General features: G+C 37.0%; 2 protein-coding genes and 1 pseudogene across 2 annotated transcripts; all 3 read left to right on the top strand.

The window, feature by feature from the left end:
* Nucleotides 1–934: 934 nt before the first annotated feature.
* LOC148546655 (uncharacterized) lies at nt 935–1,899 on the top strand. The gene is made up of 2 exons (XM_088499284.1): nt 935–982; nt 1,348–1,899. The coding sequence occupies exons 1-2, from the start codon at nt 935–937 to the stop codon at nt 1,897–1,899; spliced, it is 600 nt and encodes a 199-aa protein (XP_088355410.1).
* An 8,881-nt stretch (nt 1,900–10,780) lies between these two features.
* Nucleotides 10,781–12,108, top strand: LOC148546654 (uncharacterized; annotated as a pseudogene).
* A 4,645-nt stretch (nt 12,109–16,753) lies between these two features.
* LOC107616471 (uncharacterized) lies at nt 16,754–17,509 on the top strand. The gene has a single exon (XM_016318425.1). It carries the CDS (start codon nt 16,754–16,756, stop codon nt 17,507–17,509), a length of 756 nt encoding a protein of 251 aa, XP_016173911.1.
* The last annotated feature ends 2,352 nt before the right edge of the window (nt 17,510–19,861 follow it).

The following is a 19,861-nucleotide window of genomic DNA, read 5'->3' as shown; positions in this document are numbered from 1 at the left end:
ATAAAAGGATGTGCAACCCTTGACATTCTTCACATATATTTCATATTTTTTCTCTCTCCCGTTTTTCTTACAAAAAGTTGGCAAAAAGTCCAATAATACCGGATATGTAGTTGTCTGTGTGTACCCTAATTGTCGTATGAGATACAGTGACAATGAGGTGATATATAAGTGTGAGAATCTGTTACTATTGTGCGCTCAGCGCGTAAGTTCGTTGTCCGAGTTGAAAAGTTTGATATTGAGCAACCTTGGTGGCACAGGGAGAAGAGAGATCGGAAGGGTGGGGTATAGGTTACTAGCACCGTTGGATAATGGAGTTTTTCGATTTCGACTATTTCAGCTCCTCGACGACGACCATGTGCGACTCATGTTCAACATCCATGGGAGAATCATGGCGGAACAAGTGATGGAGCTTTCCACCGAGGTTGGTGATGTTGGTGGTCGTGGTTCTGTACACTTGATATTTGTGCAGGATGACCCACTTCTCGCACCACCACCAATTCATGTTGCCATACCAGTGAGAGACATGGGGGTGGGTGAGGAAGACTCCGACGAAGAGTACGTTGCGGATAGCAACGATAGTGATTCTTTTGAATATGTTGAGGAGGAGGAGTTTGTACCGGAGATGCCGGCCGAGACAGCGGTGCGCTATGTCCCTCCCCCCCCCCCCCAGATTCTGGCGCTATCAGATGTACCAAGTCACTATCATATATTGGATCTGGACGCCATGCATGAGAAATCTCCTATCTCCAACACCGGAAAAGAGGATTACAACCTAGACGGTGGGGGTGGAGTTTAGGGTCGGCCACATATTCAAATGCTGAGATGCAGTAATCTAAGGTGTGAAGAACTACAGTATTCGCAGAAGTGCTTAGTACCAAGTGGTCGAATCCGACCGATTAAAGTACCATGTGCATTGCCGTCAAGCTATAAATAGATGTCCATGGAGTCTCCGTATTGCCTTCCGACAGAACCTCGGATATTGGTGAGTACAAGTTTAATTGAGGTGTACTTACTCATTTATGATTGCTATATGTTGAGTAGTTTCCAACCATGGATGTTTTATTTCATTAGGGAGGTCCGGAGGGTTGGTGGAGCGCATACTTGTCTAGCACCCACCATGTTCCAAGACCATCGGCAGTTGGATAGCGACCTCATCTGCAAGGTCACATCCTGCCGTTGATACAGCCCAACCCATCCGTCAGTATTCTTGTCTTGCAAGGTGCAGTCTGGAAGAGCTATTACTTCAAACCCTCCTACAGAAACGTCTGGATGGAGAAGCAAAAGGCAATTGCGTAGATATATGGGGATTGGGAGGAGTTATACAACAAGGTGATGAAACTGCTGTAGGCACTGCAGAATTGTTGTCTCGAAACTATTTGTGAGCTCAGGGCCGTACCTTACTACGATGGGCACCTTCTGGTCCGCGACTGTAACATGTTCGACAAAGTGTTTTGGGTTTTTCCATTATGTGTTGAGGTTTTCAAGTATTGCAAGTCGTTTGTTTCTGTTGATGGCACGCATTTGTATGGCAGATACGGTGGGGTGTTGCTTATTGCAGTGGCACAAGGCGACAACAGTAATATCCTTCTTATTGCTTTTACAATTGTGGAGTCCGAGAGTACGGAGTCATGGTCGTTCTTCCATACTAGTCTGAGACGACATGTCACCCCACAAGAAGGCCTGTTAATTATCTCTGATAGATCACAGGTGATCAAGACTGCACTCAGGGCCGATGATAGTAGTTGGCAACCTCCAATGGCGTTCCACGCTTATTGTATTAAACACATGGCAGCAAACTTTATGTCTCATTTTAAGTCAGCTGAGGACAGGCGATACCTTATAAACGCCGCTTATAGTCCAAGCAAGGCTGGGTATGAGTGGTACATGGATGCCTTGTGAGGTTTGTCGCGAGAGATGGCGGATTGGACTGCTCGTTTCAACAAAGAGATATAGCTGCAACACTGCGACAGCGGTCGGCGGTTTGGACATATGACAATAAATCTGTTGGAGTGCATTTAAACTCTAAATTTATAATTATATAATAACTTAATTACCAAAAAATGATAAACACAACCCTAGAATTACTATTTTCTATCAGTGACTTATTCCTAATGATACAAATTGTATTCTAATTCTTGGCAAGTACCCTAACCATGGCTATACATATATGGGATTACATAAAATAATAACTACATTCCTAGAATTATTAATTTATACCTGTGACCTATTCGTAATCATACAAATTGTATTCAAGTTCTTGGTAAGATCCCTAACCATGGCTATACATATATGGGATTACATAAAACTCAAGATAATAGAACTAACCGCAAAGTCGTCTGTCCCAGCGTAGTGCCATGTCGCATTCAGCCGGTTGATGTCACGATCACGTGCATCTGCGCGCGCCATCTTCGTATTACTCGATAATATGGTCAGAAAGAGGTAAAAGAGAGGAGAAAGTTGTCGAAAGGTTCGAATTGGGACCCGAAACCTCTCTGTCAACGAAATGTATATATAGGCGTCATTTTACATTAATTAGGATTAGATATAAAAATATTTTTTCAATTAATTTATTTTGGTTAAACCTTTATTTTATTTATAGTTAGAAAAAGATATTATTTTATTTTTAGGAAATATATTTTACATTAATTAGGATTAGATATAAAAGGGAAAAGAATCAGCCCTTCGGGCTAGAATCTCTTCTCAGACCTCATTCCGCACTTTACAGTTTTTCAGAATCCTAGTTTTTTCTCTGAACCATGAGTAACTAAACCTCCACTGTTAAAGTTAGGAGCTCTGTCTATTGTATGGATTGATACTATTATTTTTCTATTTTAATTCATGTATTGATTTATAATTTAAGAATTATTTTGTTCTTTATCTTATGAATTTGGGTGGAACGGAAGTATGACCCTTGTTCTAATTGAGTTCTTGTATAACTTGAAAAATCTCTTTACTTGAACAACAGCTTGAAAATATATTCTCTTAAATTTCTAATTATCTGGACTTAACGGGATACATGACATATAATTCTCTTATATTTGGGTAATTAGGATTTCTGTGGCATATAACTAGAATTGAACTTCACCCTCTAATTGGAATTAAGTGACCAAGGAATTGGCGGTTAATGAGAGTTAGAGGAGACTAAAAAGGTCTAAAGAATTAGGGTTTAGTCACATATAGTTTGCCATGAATTAAATCTTGCATGATTAAAAGAAAAGTCAATCCGGAAAATAGATAACTCTGAAACCTTAACTGTTTCTCCATTTATTATTCACTACTTGTTTACTACTTACTTTTCTGGTTCTCTAATTTACTATTACTGCAATTGAGACCCAAATACTACATTCTGTTTGTCTGACTAAGCAAATTATTTGACCATTGTTGCTTGATCCATCAATACTCGTGGGATCGACCCTCATTCACATGAGGTACTACTTGGTACGACTCGGTGCACTTATCGGTTAGTTTGTGGATTTTAAATTCCGCACCAAATTTTTGGCACCGTTGTCCGAGATTGATTATGATTGACAACTACTCGTTGTTTGATTGTTTAGATTAGATAATTTTTCTTTTAATTAGTTTTATTTTAGTATTATCAATTTCTATTTTCATTTTTTTCCTTTATTTTTTTTCTTGCTTTCGTTTCCATCCCCTGTTTGATTTTACTTCCTTTTACTTTTGATTCTTTTCAAAACTTACGTCCTTTCCCTTTTTTATTTTCTTTTTTCTTTTTTATTTTCTTTTATTTTCGTTTTGTTTTCGTCCATGATTAATTTTTTTTATCTTTCTATATTTTATTGGTTTTATTTTATTTTGCCTTTAAAAGAAATATTTTGATTTATTTTATTTAAAATTTTTTCTTAAATTCTGAAATTAAGTTTGGTGTCCCTTAGTTGTTTTACTTTTCCTAGTTATTTTAGTTATTGACTTTGAATTTTATCCGTTTTGCTTATTAGTTATTTTATTTTATTATTTTTTTACTCAATTTATTTTCTTTATTCTATTTTTCTTTTATTTCGTTTTCTTTTATATTTTATTTTATTTTCATTTTTTTCTATTATTTTTATTTTTCTTTATGCTTTTTCTTCTTTACTTGCCTGTTTACCACATGGTACGTTTAATTCTGTTTGATATTTTGTGCTAAGGAAAAATAATGGAGAGAGATCACATGGGTTACTACTCACACTCACGGAGTGATTCTTATTATTGTGGATGGAGGAACTACCTGAATTTTAGTTGGCAAAGTCAAAACCAAAGAAACTTCAGTGCTCCATGTTCCAACTATCAAGAACCACCATCTCCATATTCATACCATGAACCACCACCTATCTATTCATATCAAGAACCATCATCTTTCTACCCATATCAAGAGCCACCATCTCCCTATTCATACTAAGAACCATCCTCTTTTTACTCTTATCAAGAGCCATCATCTCCTTCTTATTCATATCAAGAGTCACCATCTCCTTATTCATATCAAGAACCATCAGCTCTTGAGCTTCGCATGAAAGAATTCATACATGATATAAGAACGAGTGTCAAAAATGTAGAGAAATATGTGCAGTTGATTATCAAGTCCCAGGAAGAGGAACAAGCAAATTTCTTCCCAAGAGATATAATGTAAGATCCTATAGAAGAAAGTGAGAAAATCAATCAAAGGAGTTCATACTCCAGTGAATTAGAGGACTTTCCACCCTCACACATGGAAGAAGAAGAAGATGCAAAAACAAAGGAGGAAGATGCACTAACAAAGAAGGAAGATGCACAAACAAAGGAGGTTGTAAGGGATGAAAATAATTATAGGAATCTACACTCCAATGAAGTAGAGAGTGGCATAGAGGGTGAGTTTATTGAACCACCAATTCAAGAAGTTCTTGATGAAGGGTACACTCCAACCATCACACAACACCTAAATTTTGAAATAAAAAAAGTGAATGCAATCAAGGAAAGCACAAAAAAGGGGATTGTGACCAAGAAACAAAAGACAATATCCATGAAAAAAAGAAGGTCAACAAAAAGCAATCCAACCTCTACCCCAACAAGTAAGGTGAATCAAGCTAATAACAATAAAAGAAATCTTGTTAGGAGAAATTCATGTCCAAGGACACTAATTTTTACCTCTCTTCTCTTGGAGCCATTTCTTTTAACTAACTAGAAGAAGAGGAAGAAAATTCAACAATCAAGTGTCAAGCTAGTGACATTAAAGAAGCACTTGTGGGAGGCAACCCAACTACTAATATCCTTGGTTTTGCAGTTACTTTAGTCTTAATTTTATAGTTATTTTGACTTTAGCATTACAGTTATTTTAGTTCTGATTTTAAATTATTTTATCTCATTTTTTTTTAGATTTTTTCTTGTTTTACATGTGTTTTGGTTATGTAGAGTGATTAGAACAGGAACAGGAGCAATTAAAAAGAATTTTTGACACCCTGGACTTTTCTTTGCTTGGGGACAAGCAAACTTTTAAGTTTGGTGTTGGAGAAGCACATTCGGAGGAATGAGATGGCCACTAGCGTAACTGAGGTAGTTGAGTTGCTTTCATTCTATTTTCCTTCTGTTCTTATTTTGTTGCCTTCTGTTTTCTGTTGCTTTGATTGCCTGCATAATTTTTAGTACTTTCTGTTCTTAGATTTAGTTTCATTCTGTTATTTGTTTTTAGTAAAAAAAAAATAATTGTCTCATATACCACTCACTGAGCTTGAATCTGAAAAGAAAAGAAAAAGAAGTGATGTATTGTATGAGAAATTGAGTTTATATTTAAGAGTAGTCTTATTTACATAAATGTGGTGGTGTTATCTGTGATTTTGAATGCATGATATGAACAGTGCATATTTGAATTTGAATCAAAGGATGTTGATGTATGAGGAACATAAATTTAGAGAACTATTATGAATTCTCTGAATTAAACAAAAACTTAATCCTTAAAGCAAAAGAAACAGCAAAAAGAAAAGCAAGGTCCAAGGCTCTAGGCATCAATGGCTAGGAAGGTCAAATATGATTAAAAGCTCAAAGAGTTGTTTTCCTAGCCATATGCTTGTGGTGTAATTGTGTCAAGTAATCCTTGAGACAGAGCACTAAGAGTCGAGATCAAGTGCATTTAACAGAGTATGTCAAAGGCTTTGGGCACCACTGTCTGGGAGTAACTGAAAGAAAAATCAGAACTTAAAGAGAGTTTCCCAGTTAAGTGCTTGTGGTGTTTTTGTATCAAATGAAGCTTGAGACAAACATTTAAAGTCACGGCTAGGCTCAAGGTGCAAAGCACCAACGAAAAGAGAATAAAAGGGAATTTGTTGTATTCAAGGATTAATCCGAAGTAAACAGATTAGAGAATTCATAATATTATCCAAATTTCAATTCCAAATGATAGTGACATTCCTCTGATTCAAATGATAGTGAGATGCCAAAACTATTCAGGATTACAGTGTATAAATCCCACTTTGAGAAGAGACAGAAGCTTAATTAAATACTGGTCTCTCATGCAAATTCACATCCTGAGCCTATATTAGTTTGGTTGCTTGAGGACAAGCAACAATTCAAGTTTGGTGTTGTGATGCGTGAGCATCCTTTCTATCTTTTCCTAGTGAATTTGCATTCACATTGTTGAGTTTAATCAAGATTTAATTACATTTAGCCACTATGAATGCTACTTTGAGTTGTTTGTAATTTTTTTTTATTTCAGGTAGCATTCAGATGGATTTGACGGAGTTTTGTAGCAGAAAAGGAAGAAAGTGAATGATGCTATCAACCCCGACCTCCTTGCATTCAAATAGGAATAACATGAGCTACAGAGATCCAATTGACGTAATTCCAATGGCATTGGAAAGCTAACTTCCAGAGCTTTCCAACAATATATAATACTATACCCTTTTCTTTCATTTCATATGTACAACCCCACGCTGAACTTGAGAAACTCCAAGTTCAGCGCCAGATCAAAAGCTCCAAAGAAAGTTTGCGCACATCACTCCACGCTGAACTTAGGTTAATCCAAGTTCAGCGTGGACTCAAGAAAAAGCACGAGTTTAGCCATTGGCTCCTCCATGCTGAACTTGAGAATTCTCAAGTTCAGTGTGGACCTTAATGAAGGAGTGGTCCCCAATGCGTTCCAAAGGCTACGAGAATCAATTAATTTATTTTGGTTAAACTTTTATTTTATTTATAATTAGAAAAAGATATTATTTTAGTTTTAGGAAATATATTTCACATTACTTAGGATTAGATATAAAAGGGAAAAGAATCAGTCCTTCGGGCTAGAATCTCTTCTCAGACCTCATTCTGCACTTTACAGTTTTTTAGAATCCTAGTTTTCTCTCTGAACCATGAGCAACTAAACCTCCACTGTTAAGGTTAGGAGCTCTGTCTATTGTATGGATTGATACTATTATTTTTCTATTTTAATTCATGTACTGATTTATAATTCAAGAATTGTTTTCGTTCTTTATCTTATGAATTTGGGTGGAACGGAAGTATGACCCTTGTTCTAATTGAGCTCTTGTATAACTTGGAAAAACTCTTTACTTGAACAACAATTTGAAAATATATTCTCTTAAATTTCTAATTATCTAGACTTAATGAGATACGTGACATATAATCCTCTTATATTTGGGTAATTAGGATTTCTGTGGCATATAACTAGAATTGAATTTCACCCTCTAATTGGAATTAAGTGACCAAGGAATTGGCAGTTAATGAGAGTTAGAGAAGACTAAAAAGGTCTAAGGAATTAGGATTTAGTCACATATAGTTTGTCATGAATTAAATCTTACATGATTAAAATAGTTAGTAAAAAAAAATCAATCCGAAAAATAGATAACTCTGAAGCCTTAACTGTTTCTCCATATATTATTCACTACTTGTTTACTGCTTACTTTTCTGGTTCTCTAATTTAGTGTTAATGCAATTGAGACCCAAATACTACTTTCTATTTGTGTGACTAAGCAAATCATTTGACCATTGTTGCTTGATCTATCAATTCTCGTGAGATTGATCCTCATTCACCCGAGATACTACTTGGTACGACCCGGTGCACTTGCCAGTTAGTTTGTGAACTTTAAATTCCGCACTAAATTTTTGGCGCCGTTGTCGGAGATTGATTATAATTGACAACTACTCGTTGTTTGATTGCTTAGATTAGATAATTTTTCTTTTAATTAGTTTTATTTTAGTATTATTAATTTCTATTTTCATTTTTTTCCTTTATTTTTTTTCTTGCTTTTCGTTTTCCATCCCCTGTCCCTGTTTGATTTTACTTCTTTTTACTTTTGATTCTTTTCATAACTTACGTCCTTTCCTTTCCTTTTTTATTTTCCTTTTTGTTTTTATTTTCTTTTATTTTTGTTTTGTTTCTGTCCATGATTATTTTTTTATCTTTCTATATTTTATTGGTTTTATTTTATTTTTATCTCTAAAAAAAATATTTTAATTGATTTTATTTAAATTTTTTTCTCTTCATTTCTAAAATTAAGTTTGGGGTCCCCTTAGTTATTTTACTCTTCCTAGTTATTTTAGTTATTGACTTTGAATTTTATACTCCGTTTTGCTTATTAGTTATTTTATTTTATTATTTTTTTACTCAGTTTATTTTCTTTATTCTATTTTTCTTTTATTTCGTTTTTTTATATTTTATTTTATTTTTATTTTTATTTTTCTTTATGTTCGTTCTTCTTTACTTGCCTGTTTACCACATGGTGCGTTTAATTCTGTTTAGTGTTTTGTGCTAAGAAAAAATAATGGAAAGAGATTACATGTGTTACTACTCACATCTACTGAGTGATTCTTATTATTGTGGATGGAGGAACTACTCGAATTTTAGTTGGCAAAGTCAACCAAAGAAACTTCAGTGCTCCATGTTCCAACTATCAAGAACCACCATCTCCATATTCATACCAAGAACCACCACCTCTCTATCCAAATCAAGAACCATCATCTTTCTACCTATATCAAGAGCCACCATCTCCTTATTCATACCAAGAACTATCCTCTTTTTACTCTTATCAAGAGCCATCATCTCCTTCTTCATATCAAGAACCATCAGCTCTTAAGCTTCGCATGAAAGAATTCATATATGATATAAGGACGAGTGTCAAAAATGTAGAGAAATATGTGCAGTTGATTATCAAGACCCAAGAAGAGGAACAAGCAAATTCCTTCCCAAGAGATATAATACAAGATCCTATGGAAGAAAATGAGGAAATCAATCAAAGGAGTTCATACCGCTACCGGACGCTCGCCGCCGTCGCCGGATTTTTTGAATCGTGTGCTCGTGAGTCGCGTCTCACCCCTCTCCTCCATCTGTGCTGTGTGCTCGGCCTTTCGCGTTTCGCCGCGCCTCCGCCGGTGAGTGCTCGAGTTGGGCTTCCTACAGCTGTGTAGCGTGTCGTCGACGTCCGCGTCACAGCACTGAACGGCTGGTGTGCTCCACTGCTCGCGTCTTGCCTCTCTTCCTGCAGCTGTGCTTCCTGGTGAGTGCTCGCGTCTCGCGCGTTGCGCCTCCGTCCCTCCCTCTACTCTATTCCGTGGTTGTTGCTGTCTGAACGGCTTCTCATCATCCACCTTCTGCCTCTGCAACAACAGGTGAGCATTTAATTTTTTTCAGGTTGATTCATTAATGTTATTGCTGTGAATTTTATTGTGGATTGGTTGATGAGCTGATTAAAAATAAATATGGCAGTGGTTGAATTGAAATGTTGAATTGATTTTTGAATTGGTTTATGAATATGAATGTGCAGGGATTTTGCTGATTATGAATATGGTTTAATTATTGAATATGTAGTGGTTTTGTTAATTGTTGAATTAGTTTATGAATTGGTTTCACTGGTTTTGTTAATTGTTGAATTGGTTTATGAATTGGTTTCACTGATTATAAATTTTGTTGATTGTTGTTGTTGTAATGATGCTGGTTTCTTTTGCTATTAGTTACTTAGTTGATTGAATTTTTTTTCTTTTATGGGATTTTAAGATGGCTTCATCAGAAACACCATCATCTCAAGAACATCAAATGAAGATATACCTAGACTTTGAAATTACTCCTTGAATATAGTTTATGGATTGTTATTTTTATTGTGTCAAATTAAGACACTATTGTAGTAGTGTTGACTAATTTTATGTCTATTTTTGTATCAGTTATTTTTAGAAATTGAGATTTGATTGTTGTTCAAATACTAGTGAAGACATGCATTTCAATTTTTGACTAGTTTATATATTTTTTTAAATAAGACCAGATCAATCAGTTGAATTAGTAACCCAATAATCTGACTGTTTTAATCACCGAATAAGTTATGACAACTATATTTTGGGGACACCACTGCAAATAGCCAGGGGCGAAATATTACTCATATTGTTTATTTATTTAGATACTAATAAAATTTTGGTGTAACATTTAGTTATTAAATTTTATGGTGTTTTTCAAAATTCTGACCATTACATAGGGGCATATTGTCCCGCCCCGAGAATTTTAAAAAACACAGTAAAATCCACTAACTACTGAGCGTTACACCAAAGTTTTTTCCATATCCAAAAAACTAGCCAATAGATCTATCCAAGATTTTTCTTATGCCCGTTTTTTTATACGGTAGTAACCCAATAAGCACCCGTTAACAGATTAGTATTTGCAGCGGCGGGACATGGGATGCTGAGAACCTTGCGGATGAGCTCTGGTTCTAGCTGAACACACTGACGGCGACCCCCACAAAATTAGGTCTTGCTCTTCATTCACTCCTTTCTTGGCAACTCCATTGCCTTTCCTCAAGGTATGCCTCAATTTCAGATTCCAGTTTGTGATTAACAAGAGTTGGGTGCTTTGCTTTTTTCCACTGCCAAATTCTTGACGCCCCTCTCCAATGCTACTTTGTCGTTGTTCCTAATCTCACCCTCGTTCCTCTCAAATCGAATCATCTGGCCTCGGCGGAGTACCAAACCAGGGTTGAGTGAGCCTCACTGTCTCCGGCATTCAAGAAAATACAGAGATTTTTTAGAAAAAACATTGCTTTTCTTCAAAAAAGTTAATTTTTTCCAACTTCTTTTGACAAATTCATTAACAGTCATTGGACATGAAAATACACTATCCCAGCTATTTTCTACTAGTTTTGAGGTGTGTTCACCACCACTCAATCATAAGTCCTCAGAATTTGACAATAATAGCAGCTGCATCAGCAGTGCCGCGTCAAAAAACCATTTTGGCCTTATTCGCCTTCAATGTAGTCCAGAAAAGGATGTAAATGACCAAAGCTACAATGAGTTTGCCTCTGATGTGGAAAAAGTTTATAGAATATTGAGAAAATACCATTCTAGGGTTCCCAAATTGGATCTTGCTTTGAAAGAATCTGAAATTGTTGTGAGGCCTGGATTAACTGAGTGAATCTTGAATCGATGCGGCGCTGCCGGGAATTTGGCGTATAGATTCTATGCATGGGTTTCTAAGCAATCCGATTATCAACACAGTCAAGAATTTTACAAAGCTATGATTAAGGTTTTGGGTAAAATGCGGCAATTTAGAGCTGTTTGGGCACTAATTGATGAAATGAGGCAAGAGAAGGGAAACTTATGGAAGCAAAACATGTGTTGGTGCAGATGAAGGATGCAGGAATTGAACCGGATATCGATGTTTATAACAATTTGCTTAGTGGTTATGCTCTAGCTGCAAAAATGGGGGATACTTATGATCTTTTGAAGGAGATGAGAAGGATAGGTTGTGGACCGAATGCAACCTTGTACACAATTTTGATCCAGTCACTATGCAAACATGAAAAATTGGAGGAGGGAATGCGGTTATTTGTTGAGATACGGAGAAATGGCTGTGATGTGGATGCCATAACCTATACAACATTGATTAGTGGGTTTTGCAAGTGAGGAAAGGTTGAAAGAGGTTATGAGCTTTTGGATCAGATGATACAACAAGGCCTTGTGCCAAATCAGCTGACTTATCATCATCTCATGTTGGCCCATGAAAAGAGGAAGAACTGGAGGAGTGTATGGAACTGGTGAATGAGATGCACAAGATTGGTTCCACTCCTAACCTTAATATCTACAAGATTATAGTAAGTAATTAGGTATTATACACTCTTATTAGTAAATTATATAAAGATATTTTAAGGTATATGAGATATTTTTATATAACATGTGAAAAATATGTGATGTTTATCATAATTTTGTATTTATTTTTAATAAAAATGTTATTATATTAAAGTAAATTCCAATGAAAAAAACATATTTTAAGGGTTTTTTTTCTACAAAATACTTCATTGTTCTTTGTCTTCAATATTTATATTTGGTTTTAATTTATCCCTAATATTTAATTTATATTTTATTGCTAACGTTTTAATATGATTTAAAAAACTCTTGGATATTTACATTTATGACAATCTTCACGTGAAAAGTAGAGAAAATAAATAATTTTAAATAAAATCTGAAAAGTAAATTAAATATATAAAATATAAAATTATAATAAGATTTAAATTGTAAAATTGTTTATCTTAGTTAAAATTTATAAAATCGGTCTACTATTTTAAAATTGCTCCTGAAAGTATAGTCGAAACTATTTAAAATATTAAGACATAATTGAAACAAATTAAAAGTTAATTTTTTGAAAAAAAATTCTAGAAATTTAAATATAAAAAGTACACTATCTTATTTTTTAAGAAACATGTATCAAAATTTATCTTAAAGGAGATAAAATAAATTTAAAGATACAGAGTAAATGCATCACATTTTAATTTAAATCTTATCATCACCATATAATTAAAAAAATAATTTCATATATTTCTTAGTAACATGAAATAAAGAAAAAAAAAATTATAGCTGTTTTTTCAAAAAAGTATTACATAACTTTCATCAAACAATGTATTAAAATCTATTCTATTGCATAAAAATTGGATTTTTGCACTTAATGATAAAACTGACATGATATGCTTCTGAAAGTGTTTTTTGATTTATTTTTTTTAACTCATTAAATACAATTTATTACGATGGATTAATTATATTAACTAATTGATTTAATTAGATATTTAAATATCACACAATTTAATATTATGTATTTCAATTAATTGAATATAACTGTTAGAGTATAATTAGTATCAATTAGATCAATTAGCATTATTCAACATATCTGAATATTTATTATAGGATATTACGTCTTTATTATTTCGATTCTCTTATCACCTATAAATACCCTTCTATATTGTTTCATTCTATACAACTTGAATACTCACAAACCTTTTTCCTATTGCTCTCTCTTCTCTTTCTAACATGGTATCAGAGCCATGGTATCCTCTTTGAGGAGGATAAGTTGATTTTCTTCTAGTGAAATCATCGTACCTTTTTTCTGTACCATTTTTTTTCCTTTTTTTTTTAATGCTTTGATTCTTACCTCACCGATTTAGCTCATCCACTACTTACTTATTCTCATGCAGAAACTATATGTTTTTCGTCATCTTTCGATAGTTTGTCATCTCTTTGCACTTTGTCACTTTTCAGCAGTTTTCCGGTAGTTCGCCATCTTTTCAGCAGTTGGTTGCTCTTGCGGCAGTTTTGTCTACTTTCCCTTCCAGTAGTTTCGTCTGCGTTTCCTTCCGACAATTTCGTCTGCGTTCCCTTCCGACAATTTCTTCTGCGCCTCATTCCGGCAGTTCCGTCTGCGCTTCCTTCCGGCAGTTCCGTCTGCGCTTTCTTTCGACAGTTCTATTTGTACTTTCTTCAGGCAGTTCCGTATGTACCTGTTCTATTAGATCAATTAGATCAATTAGCATTATTTAACATATCTGAATATTTATTATAGGATATTACGTCTTTATTATTTTGATTCTCTTAGCCCCCTATAAATACCCTTCTATATTGTATCATTCTACACAACTTGAATACACACAAACCTTTTCTGTACTGCTCTCTCTTACCTTTTCTAATAATAATAAATACAATTTAATTTAGTTAGAAGTTCATTGTTATAAATATATATATGATTGAATAAAATTGTAAAAATAATCTTTTTATTACTTTGGATATTTTGACTCTCTTTTTTTTCCTCTTTACTTGTAATTTTGTTTTGCGTTAACTTTGTTTATTTAATAATGAAATATACTCATAGATAAGTACGATTTTGGTCCCAAAAGTTTTGTGCCAGAATCAAAATCATCCCTTTTCTAATTTTGGATTTAAAATCGTCCTTAACATTTTTTTTCATATTAAAATCGTCTTTTTAAATAAAATTTTTAATTTAATTCATAAACTACCCTTATTTTAATAAAAAATAATAAAATTTTAAAATAAAATAAATATAAATAAAAAAATAAAAAGAAAGAAAGGGGGATACAGAGAAGCGGGGTGGGTGGGGAGAGAAAGAAAGAAGGGGGGGGGGGGGGGGCGAGAAAGGGGGGAGGGTGGAGGGGGAGAGAATGGGGATGCCATGCCGCCGCACCGCCGCTTCTTCTTCTTCTTCTTCTTCTTCCCGCCGCCGCTCGCCGCTTCTTCTTCTTCTTCTTCTGTGAATTCTGTGAATTGAATTTTTTGTGAAATTTGTTGTGGAATATTATTGTTGCTGATTTGTTGATTTGTTGCTTTCTGTTTCTGCTTGTTGATTTGTTGCTTTCTGTTTCTGATTTGTTGATTTTCTGTTTCTGCTTTTCTGTGTGAAGGTGGAGGTGGGGGGTGGGGGTGGGGGGAAGGGAAGACGGGGAGGGGGAGGGGACGGGTGGGGACGCGGGGTGGGGGGAAGGGGGAGACGGGGAGAGGGAGGGGACGCGGGGTGGGAGGAAGGGGGAGACGAGGAGGGGGAGGGGACGCAGGGTGGGGGTGGGGAAAGGGGAAAGGGGGGAGGGGGACGGCGACGGCGTTAGTGGTGGTGTTGGTGGTGGTGGAGTGACAGTGGGTGTTGATGATGATGATGATGGTGATGATGATGTTGATAATGGTGGTGGAGTGGCAGTTGGTGGAGGATAACGATGATGATGTTGATTTTCTGAGTTTTGGTTGGTGTGATGCAGATGGTGATGGAGTGGCAGTGGGTGGGGGGTGGTGTTGGTGTTGGTGGTGGTGGTTGTGGAAGAGGTAATTATGTTGGTAGTGGTGAGAGTATTTTTGTCCAAAAAAATTAAAAAGACGATTTTAATACGAAAAAAAACGTTAAGGACGATTTTAAGTCCAAAACTAGAAGGGGGACGAAATCGATTATGGCGCTAAACTTTAGGGACCAAAATCATACTTATCCCTTAATTTTATTATATAATAGTTTACTTTTCTCCTATGTATTTTGATCTGTATAGTTACTATTGATCTTGCTGTTTTCGTTTTCTTGAATTGTTATTTATTTTTTTATGACTTGATAATTTAAATAAAAAAGCAAAGAAAGAAAAAAAAACGATGGCCAAAAACAGAGGCTAGAAGCCTAAAGCAGCAACATCATTCCTCAACATTATTATTATTAATATGAACTTTATTATTTTTTTTCTAACATTCTTTAATATGAGCTTCATTTATTTTTTTTATTATTAATATTTTTATTATTTTCTTCTCTAATTATAAATTTTCTTATAATAATTGTTTGATAGAATATTGTTTTGGTCTAATAGATTTTTCTCCTATTTTTTGTCAAAAATAATTTATATTAGGAGAAAAAAAGAAGATACAAATTGTTCATATCTTAGCCCAATGTACAAAAGCCAGGCCTAACGACACTTAAAGGGCCACCAAAAAGGTGGACCTCATGATAAGTCCGACCTCTTTGAAGACGTCGGACAACCGACTCCAAAGGGCAAAAGCCCTACTTATTCGAAGCAGACAAACTGCTTTCTAGAATCTCGGCCTCATCTAGAAGGTGGATCTTAACAAACTCCTAAGAAAAAGGGAGCGCTTATCTATCAGAAAAGATAAGATCACTTCAACAAAGGTGGTTAGCAATTCTACTATAAATACACTGGCACCCCCAGGTATAACTCACGTTCTAATCTACTAAAAACCTGCTTAAATCCCTTGCTAACTTAAACATCGGAGTTTCTTGCAGGTACCACCCCCAACCTCCTCATGAGGAACTCGGACAGGCGGCACCTCAGCACGACAAGTCGGACACTGCTACACAAAGGGATCTGGACCTCACGTTCAGGCCCAAATCAATGTTTCAGGTAACCTCCGGAACATTGACGCCGTTGTCGGGACCTGTAATTCATCCTACAACTATGGCGGAGCACCAATGGTAGGACAACCATACCGCCTTTGAATCTGAGCAAGAAGTTTAGCCGGAGGAATAGGCTATTGTGCTACCTCCTCCACCCTGATTTCCTAAAGGACCCCACGGGGTGGGGCCATCTGTGAACCCTCATCCAAGAAGGATCCATTCTGAAGTGCACCATCCTGAGGATGAGGACAAGCCCCATGCAATAGAAATACTAGACATGGTTCATAGACAGCAAGATCGCTTGAGACAACCCAAGCACGAGGCTGAGCGACAACGAGAGGCCGAACGAGAGCTACGGAGAAAAGTAAGGCGACGCAAGGAGTTAGAAGAAAAACTCCAAAAGCTAGAGGCTAACCTTCGAAGTCAGACCTCAAGGTCGGACAGGAAGAAAGCCCTCTCGAAGGAGATGATCCATTCACAGAAGAGATCATGAAGGCCAAAGTTCCCAAAAATTTTAAATCGCCTGACATGGATCTCTACAACGGGACGTCTGACCCAAGACACCACTTAAGTAATTTCAAAGGTCGAATGTATTTCGTAGGTGCCTCTGACACCACGCGTTGGAAAGCCTTCCCTACCACTCTGACTAAAGCTGCCATGAAGTGGTTTGACGGCCTACCCCCAAGGTTGATCACCAGCTTCGACGGTCTAGCTAGGAAATTCCTGACTAGGTTCTCTATCCAAAAGGATAAAATGAAGCATGCTCCGAGCTTGTTAGGGATAAAACAAGAGGTCAGGAAAATCCTTCGAGATTACATGAAAATGATTAACCAAGCTTGTTTGGAAATTCAGAGTTTGCTAACAGAAGCCATAATTATGGGCTTAGTTAATGGCCTCAGGGAAAGACCATTCTCCCAGTCAATATCCAAAAGGTACTCGACCTCTCTGAACAAAATTCAGAAAAGAGCCGAGAAATATATCAACATGGAAGAAAACTCCCGGCTCAGAGAGCCTCCTTCAAGGTCAAACCTACCCTATTCACCCCGGGACAAAGAAAGGGAGCCCAAGAAAAAAGGTGAGCCAAACATAGGGAAACCTCAGAAGTACCACAATTATACTCCCCTCAAGGTCCCCTTAGTAGATGTCTATAGAGAAATATTTCACACAGAAAAGCTTCCACCCTCTCGTCCGATTAAGCACAAGAAAGCCGGAAGTCAGATGGAGTATTGCGAGTATCACAAGCTCTATAGACACTCCACCAATGAATGTTATGACCTAAAGAACGTCATAGAAAAGTTGGCTAGAGAAGGCCGACTTGATAAAAATCTGGCAGACAGGTCGGACGACCCGAGTAAGAGAAGAATGGATGAGGAAGGAGGACGACCGGAACGACCTCCACAAACCCCGAAGTGACACATCCATATGATTAACGGAGGTTTCGCAGGAGGAGAAATGTCGAAGTCTTCGCGGAGAAGACACCTCAAAGAAGTGTACCAGGTCGGGGAAAGTAGCCGACTGATCGACCTGCCCACTATCTCTTTCACGAAGGAGGACGCACAAGGTCTACTGTCCGGACACGACGATCCAGTCGTGATAACAATGATCCTGAAAAATGCAAACCTTCACCGCACCTTGATAGATCAAGGAAGCTCAGTTGACATTTTATTTAAGCCCGCTTTTTGACAAGCTCGGGCTAGAAGAAAAAGACCTAAAAGCATATTTTGACAGCCTGTTTGCGCTGAGAGACACCCTAATCCGACCTCTAGCTATATCCCGTTATACACCACCTTCGAAAAAGGTGTCAGATTGAGAACCTTAAGGATTGATTATATCGTAGTCGATGTGAACTCGACCTACAACGCCCTAATAGGCCGGACGACTCTAAACAGACTTGCAACTGTCGTCTCTACTCCTCACCTTTGCATGAAATTCCCTACAGAATAAGGGATTTCTACTATCAAAGAAGATCAAAAGCTCGCAAGGAAGTGTTATAACGAAAGCCTCAGTCTGAAAAACAATTTGGGCTGAAAAGAAGTCAACACTATCGAAATAAGGGGGACCCGAGCTCACGAAGCGTTACGCCCCCAACCTGAAGGCAAAATCGAAGAGGTCCAAATCGGAGATAACCCCGACAAGATAACAAGCATAGGGGCGAACTTAAAAGAGAGCCTGAAGAAACAACTCATCAACTTATTGCATAAAAACTCCGACCTCTTTTCCTGGAAAGCTTCTGACATACCCGGTATAGATCCCGACTTGATGACCTATAATCTTTCTGTATACCTAGGATCCTAACCTGTATAATAGAAACACAGAAAGCTTGGACCAGAGCGAGCACAAGTCGTAGAAGAACAAGTACAGGCTTTGCTAGAAGCGGGATTTATAAGGGAGTGAAGTACGCACTTTGGTTAGCCAACGTTGTATTGGTGAAAAAACAAATCCGGAAGTGGAGAATGTGCGTCGATTACACCGACCTCAATAAAGCCTGCCCTAAAGATCCCTATCCACTCCCCAGTATTGACGCTTTGGTCGATGCGGCTTCAGGCTACAAATATCTCTCCTTCATGGATGCCTACTCGGGATACAACCAAATCTCGATGTACAAGCCAGACCAAGAAAAGACCTCGTTCATAACTCCAAAGGCAAACTACTGTTACATAGTAATACCTTTGGAGTTAAAAAACACAGGAGCTACATATCAACTATTGATGAACAAGGTGTTCTCCACCACATAGGAAAACTAATGAAAGTTTATGTGGATGACATGCTTATTAAGACTCAAGAGGAAGAGACATTATTGTCCCCCTGTCCGACCTCTCTGAGGTATTTTCTACTATAAGGAAGCACGAAATGAGGTTAAATCCCTCAAAATACACCTTCGCAAAAAGTTCTTAGGGTTCATGCTGACCCAAAGAGACATAGAAGCAAACCCGGACAAATGTCAGGCCATACTCAACATGAAGAGTCCGACTTGTATGAAAGAAGTCCAACAGTTAAATGAAATGTTAGCAGCTCTGTCCAGATTCTTAGCTAGATCAGCTCTAAAATCACTTCCCCTCTACTCAATCCTGAGGAAAGGGAAGCAATTTGAGTGGACTCCAGAGTGCGAACGAGCTTTCCAAGACTTTAAAGCATTCTTGGGACAACCACCCATACTTACCTGACCTATTAAAGGAGAAGAACTCGTGTTATACTTGTCCGTTGGAAGTCGGCCTGTAGCTTCAGCCTTGGTCCGAGAAGATGAAAAGGGGCAGCAACCTATCTATTTCATCAGCAAAGCCTTACAAGAGGCCGAGCTGAACTATCAAAAGATAGAGAAATTTGTATATGCCCTCATCCTTACATCCAGAAGGTTACGACCTTACTTCCAGACTCACACCATCAAAGTCCACACTAATCAACCGATGAAACATATCTTACAAAAGACGAACTTGGTAGAAAGAATTCTACAATGGGTGGTAGAGCTGTTCGAGTTCGACCTCAGATACGAAACTCGGACAACTACTAAGTCGCAATATCTAGCCGACGTCATTGCTGAATACACTGAAAGCCCGGGTGACCCCGTCATGTGGAGCTTATATGTAGATGGCTCATCAAACAAAGATGGCAGTGGAGTAGGAATCATACTAGAAAATGATCAAGAAACTCGGATAGAATTGTCCTTGAAGTTCGAGTTTCCTGCCTCCAATAACTAGGCAGAATATGAAGCCTTACTTGCTGGCTTGAAACTGGCTAAACAGGTGGGAGCAGAAAAGGTAATGGTTT

Source organism: Arachis ipaensis, chromosome B9 (assembly GCF_059453495.1).
Source record: "Arachis ipaensis isolate K30076 ecotype BB chromosome B9, ASM5945349v1, whole genome shotgun sequence".
Classification (NCBI taxonomy): Eukaryota; Viridiplantae; Streptophyta; class Magnoliopsida; order Fabales; family Fabaceae; genus Arachis; species Arachis ipaensis.
The sequence above is the reverse complement of the archived record's forward strand: the minus strand, read 5'-3'. Positions and strand labels throughout refer to the sequence as shown.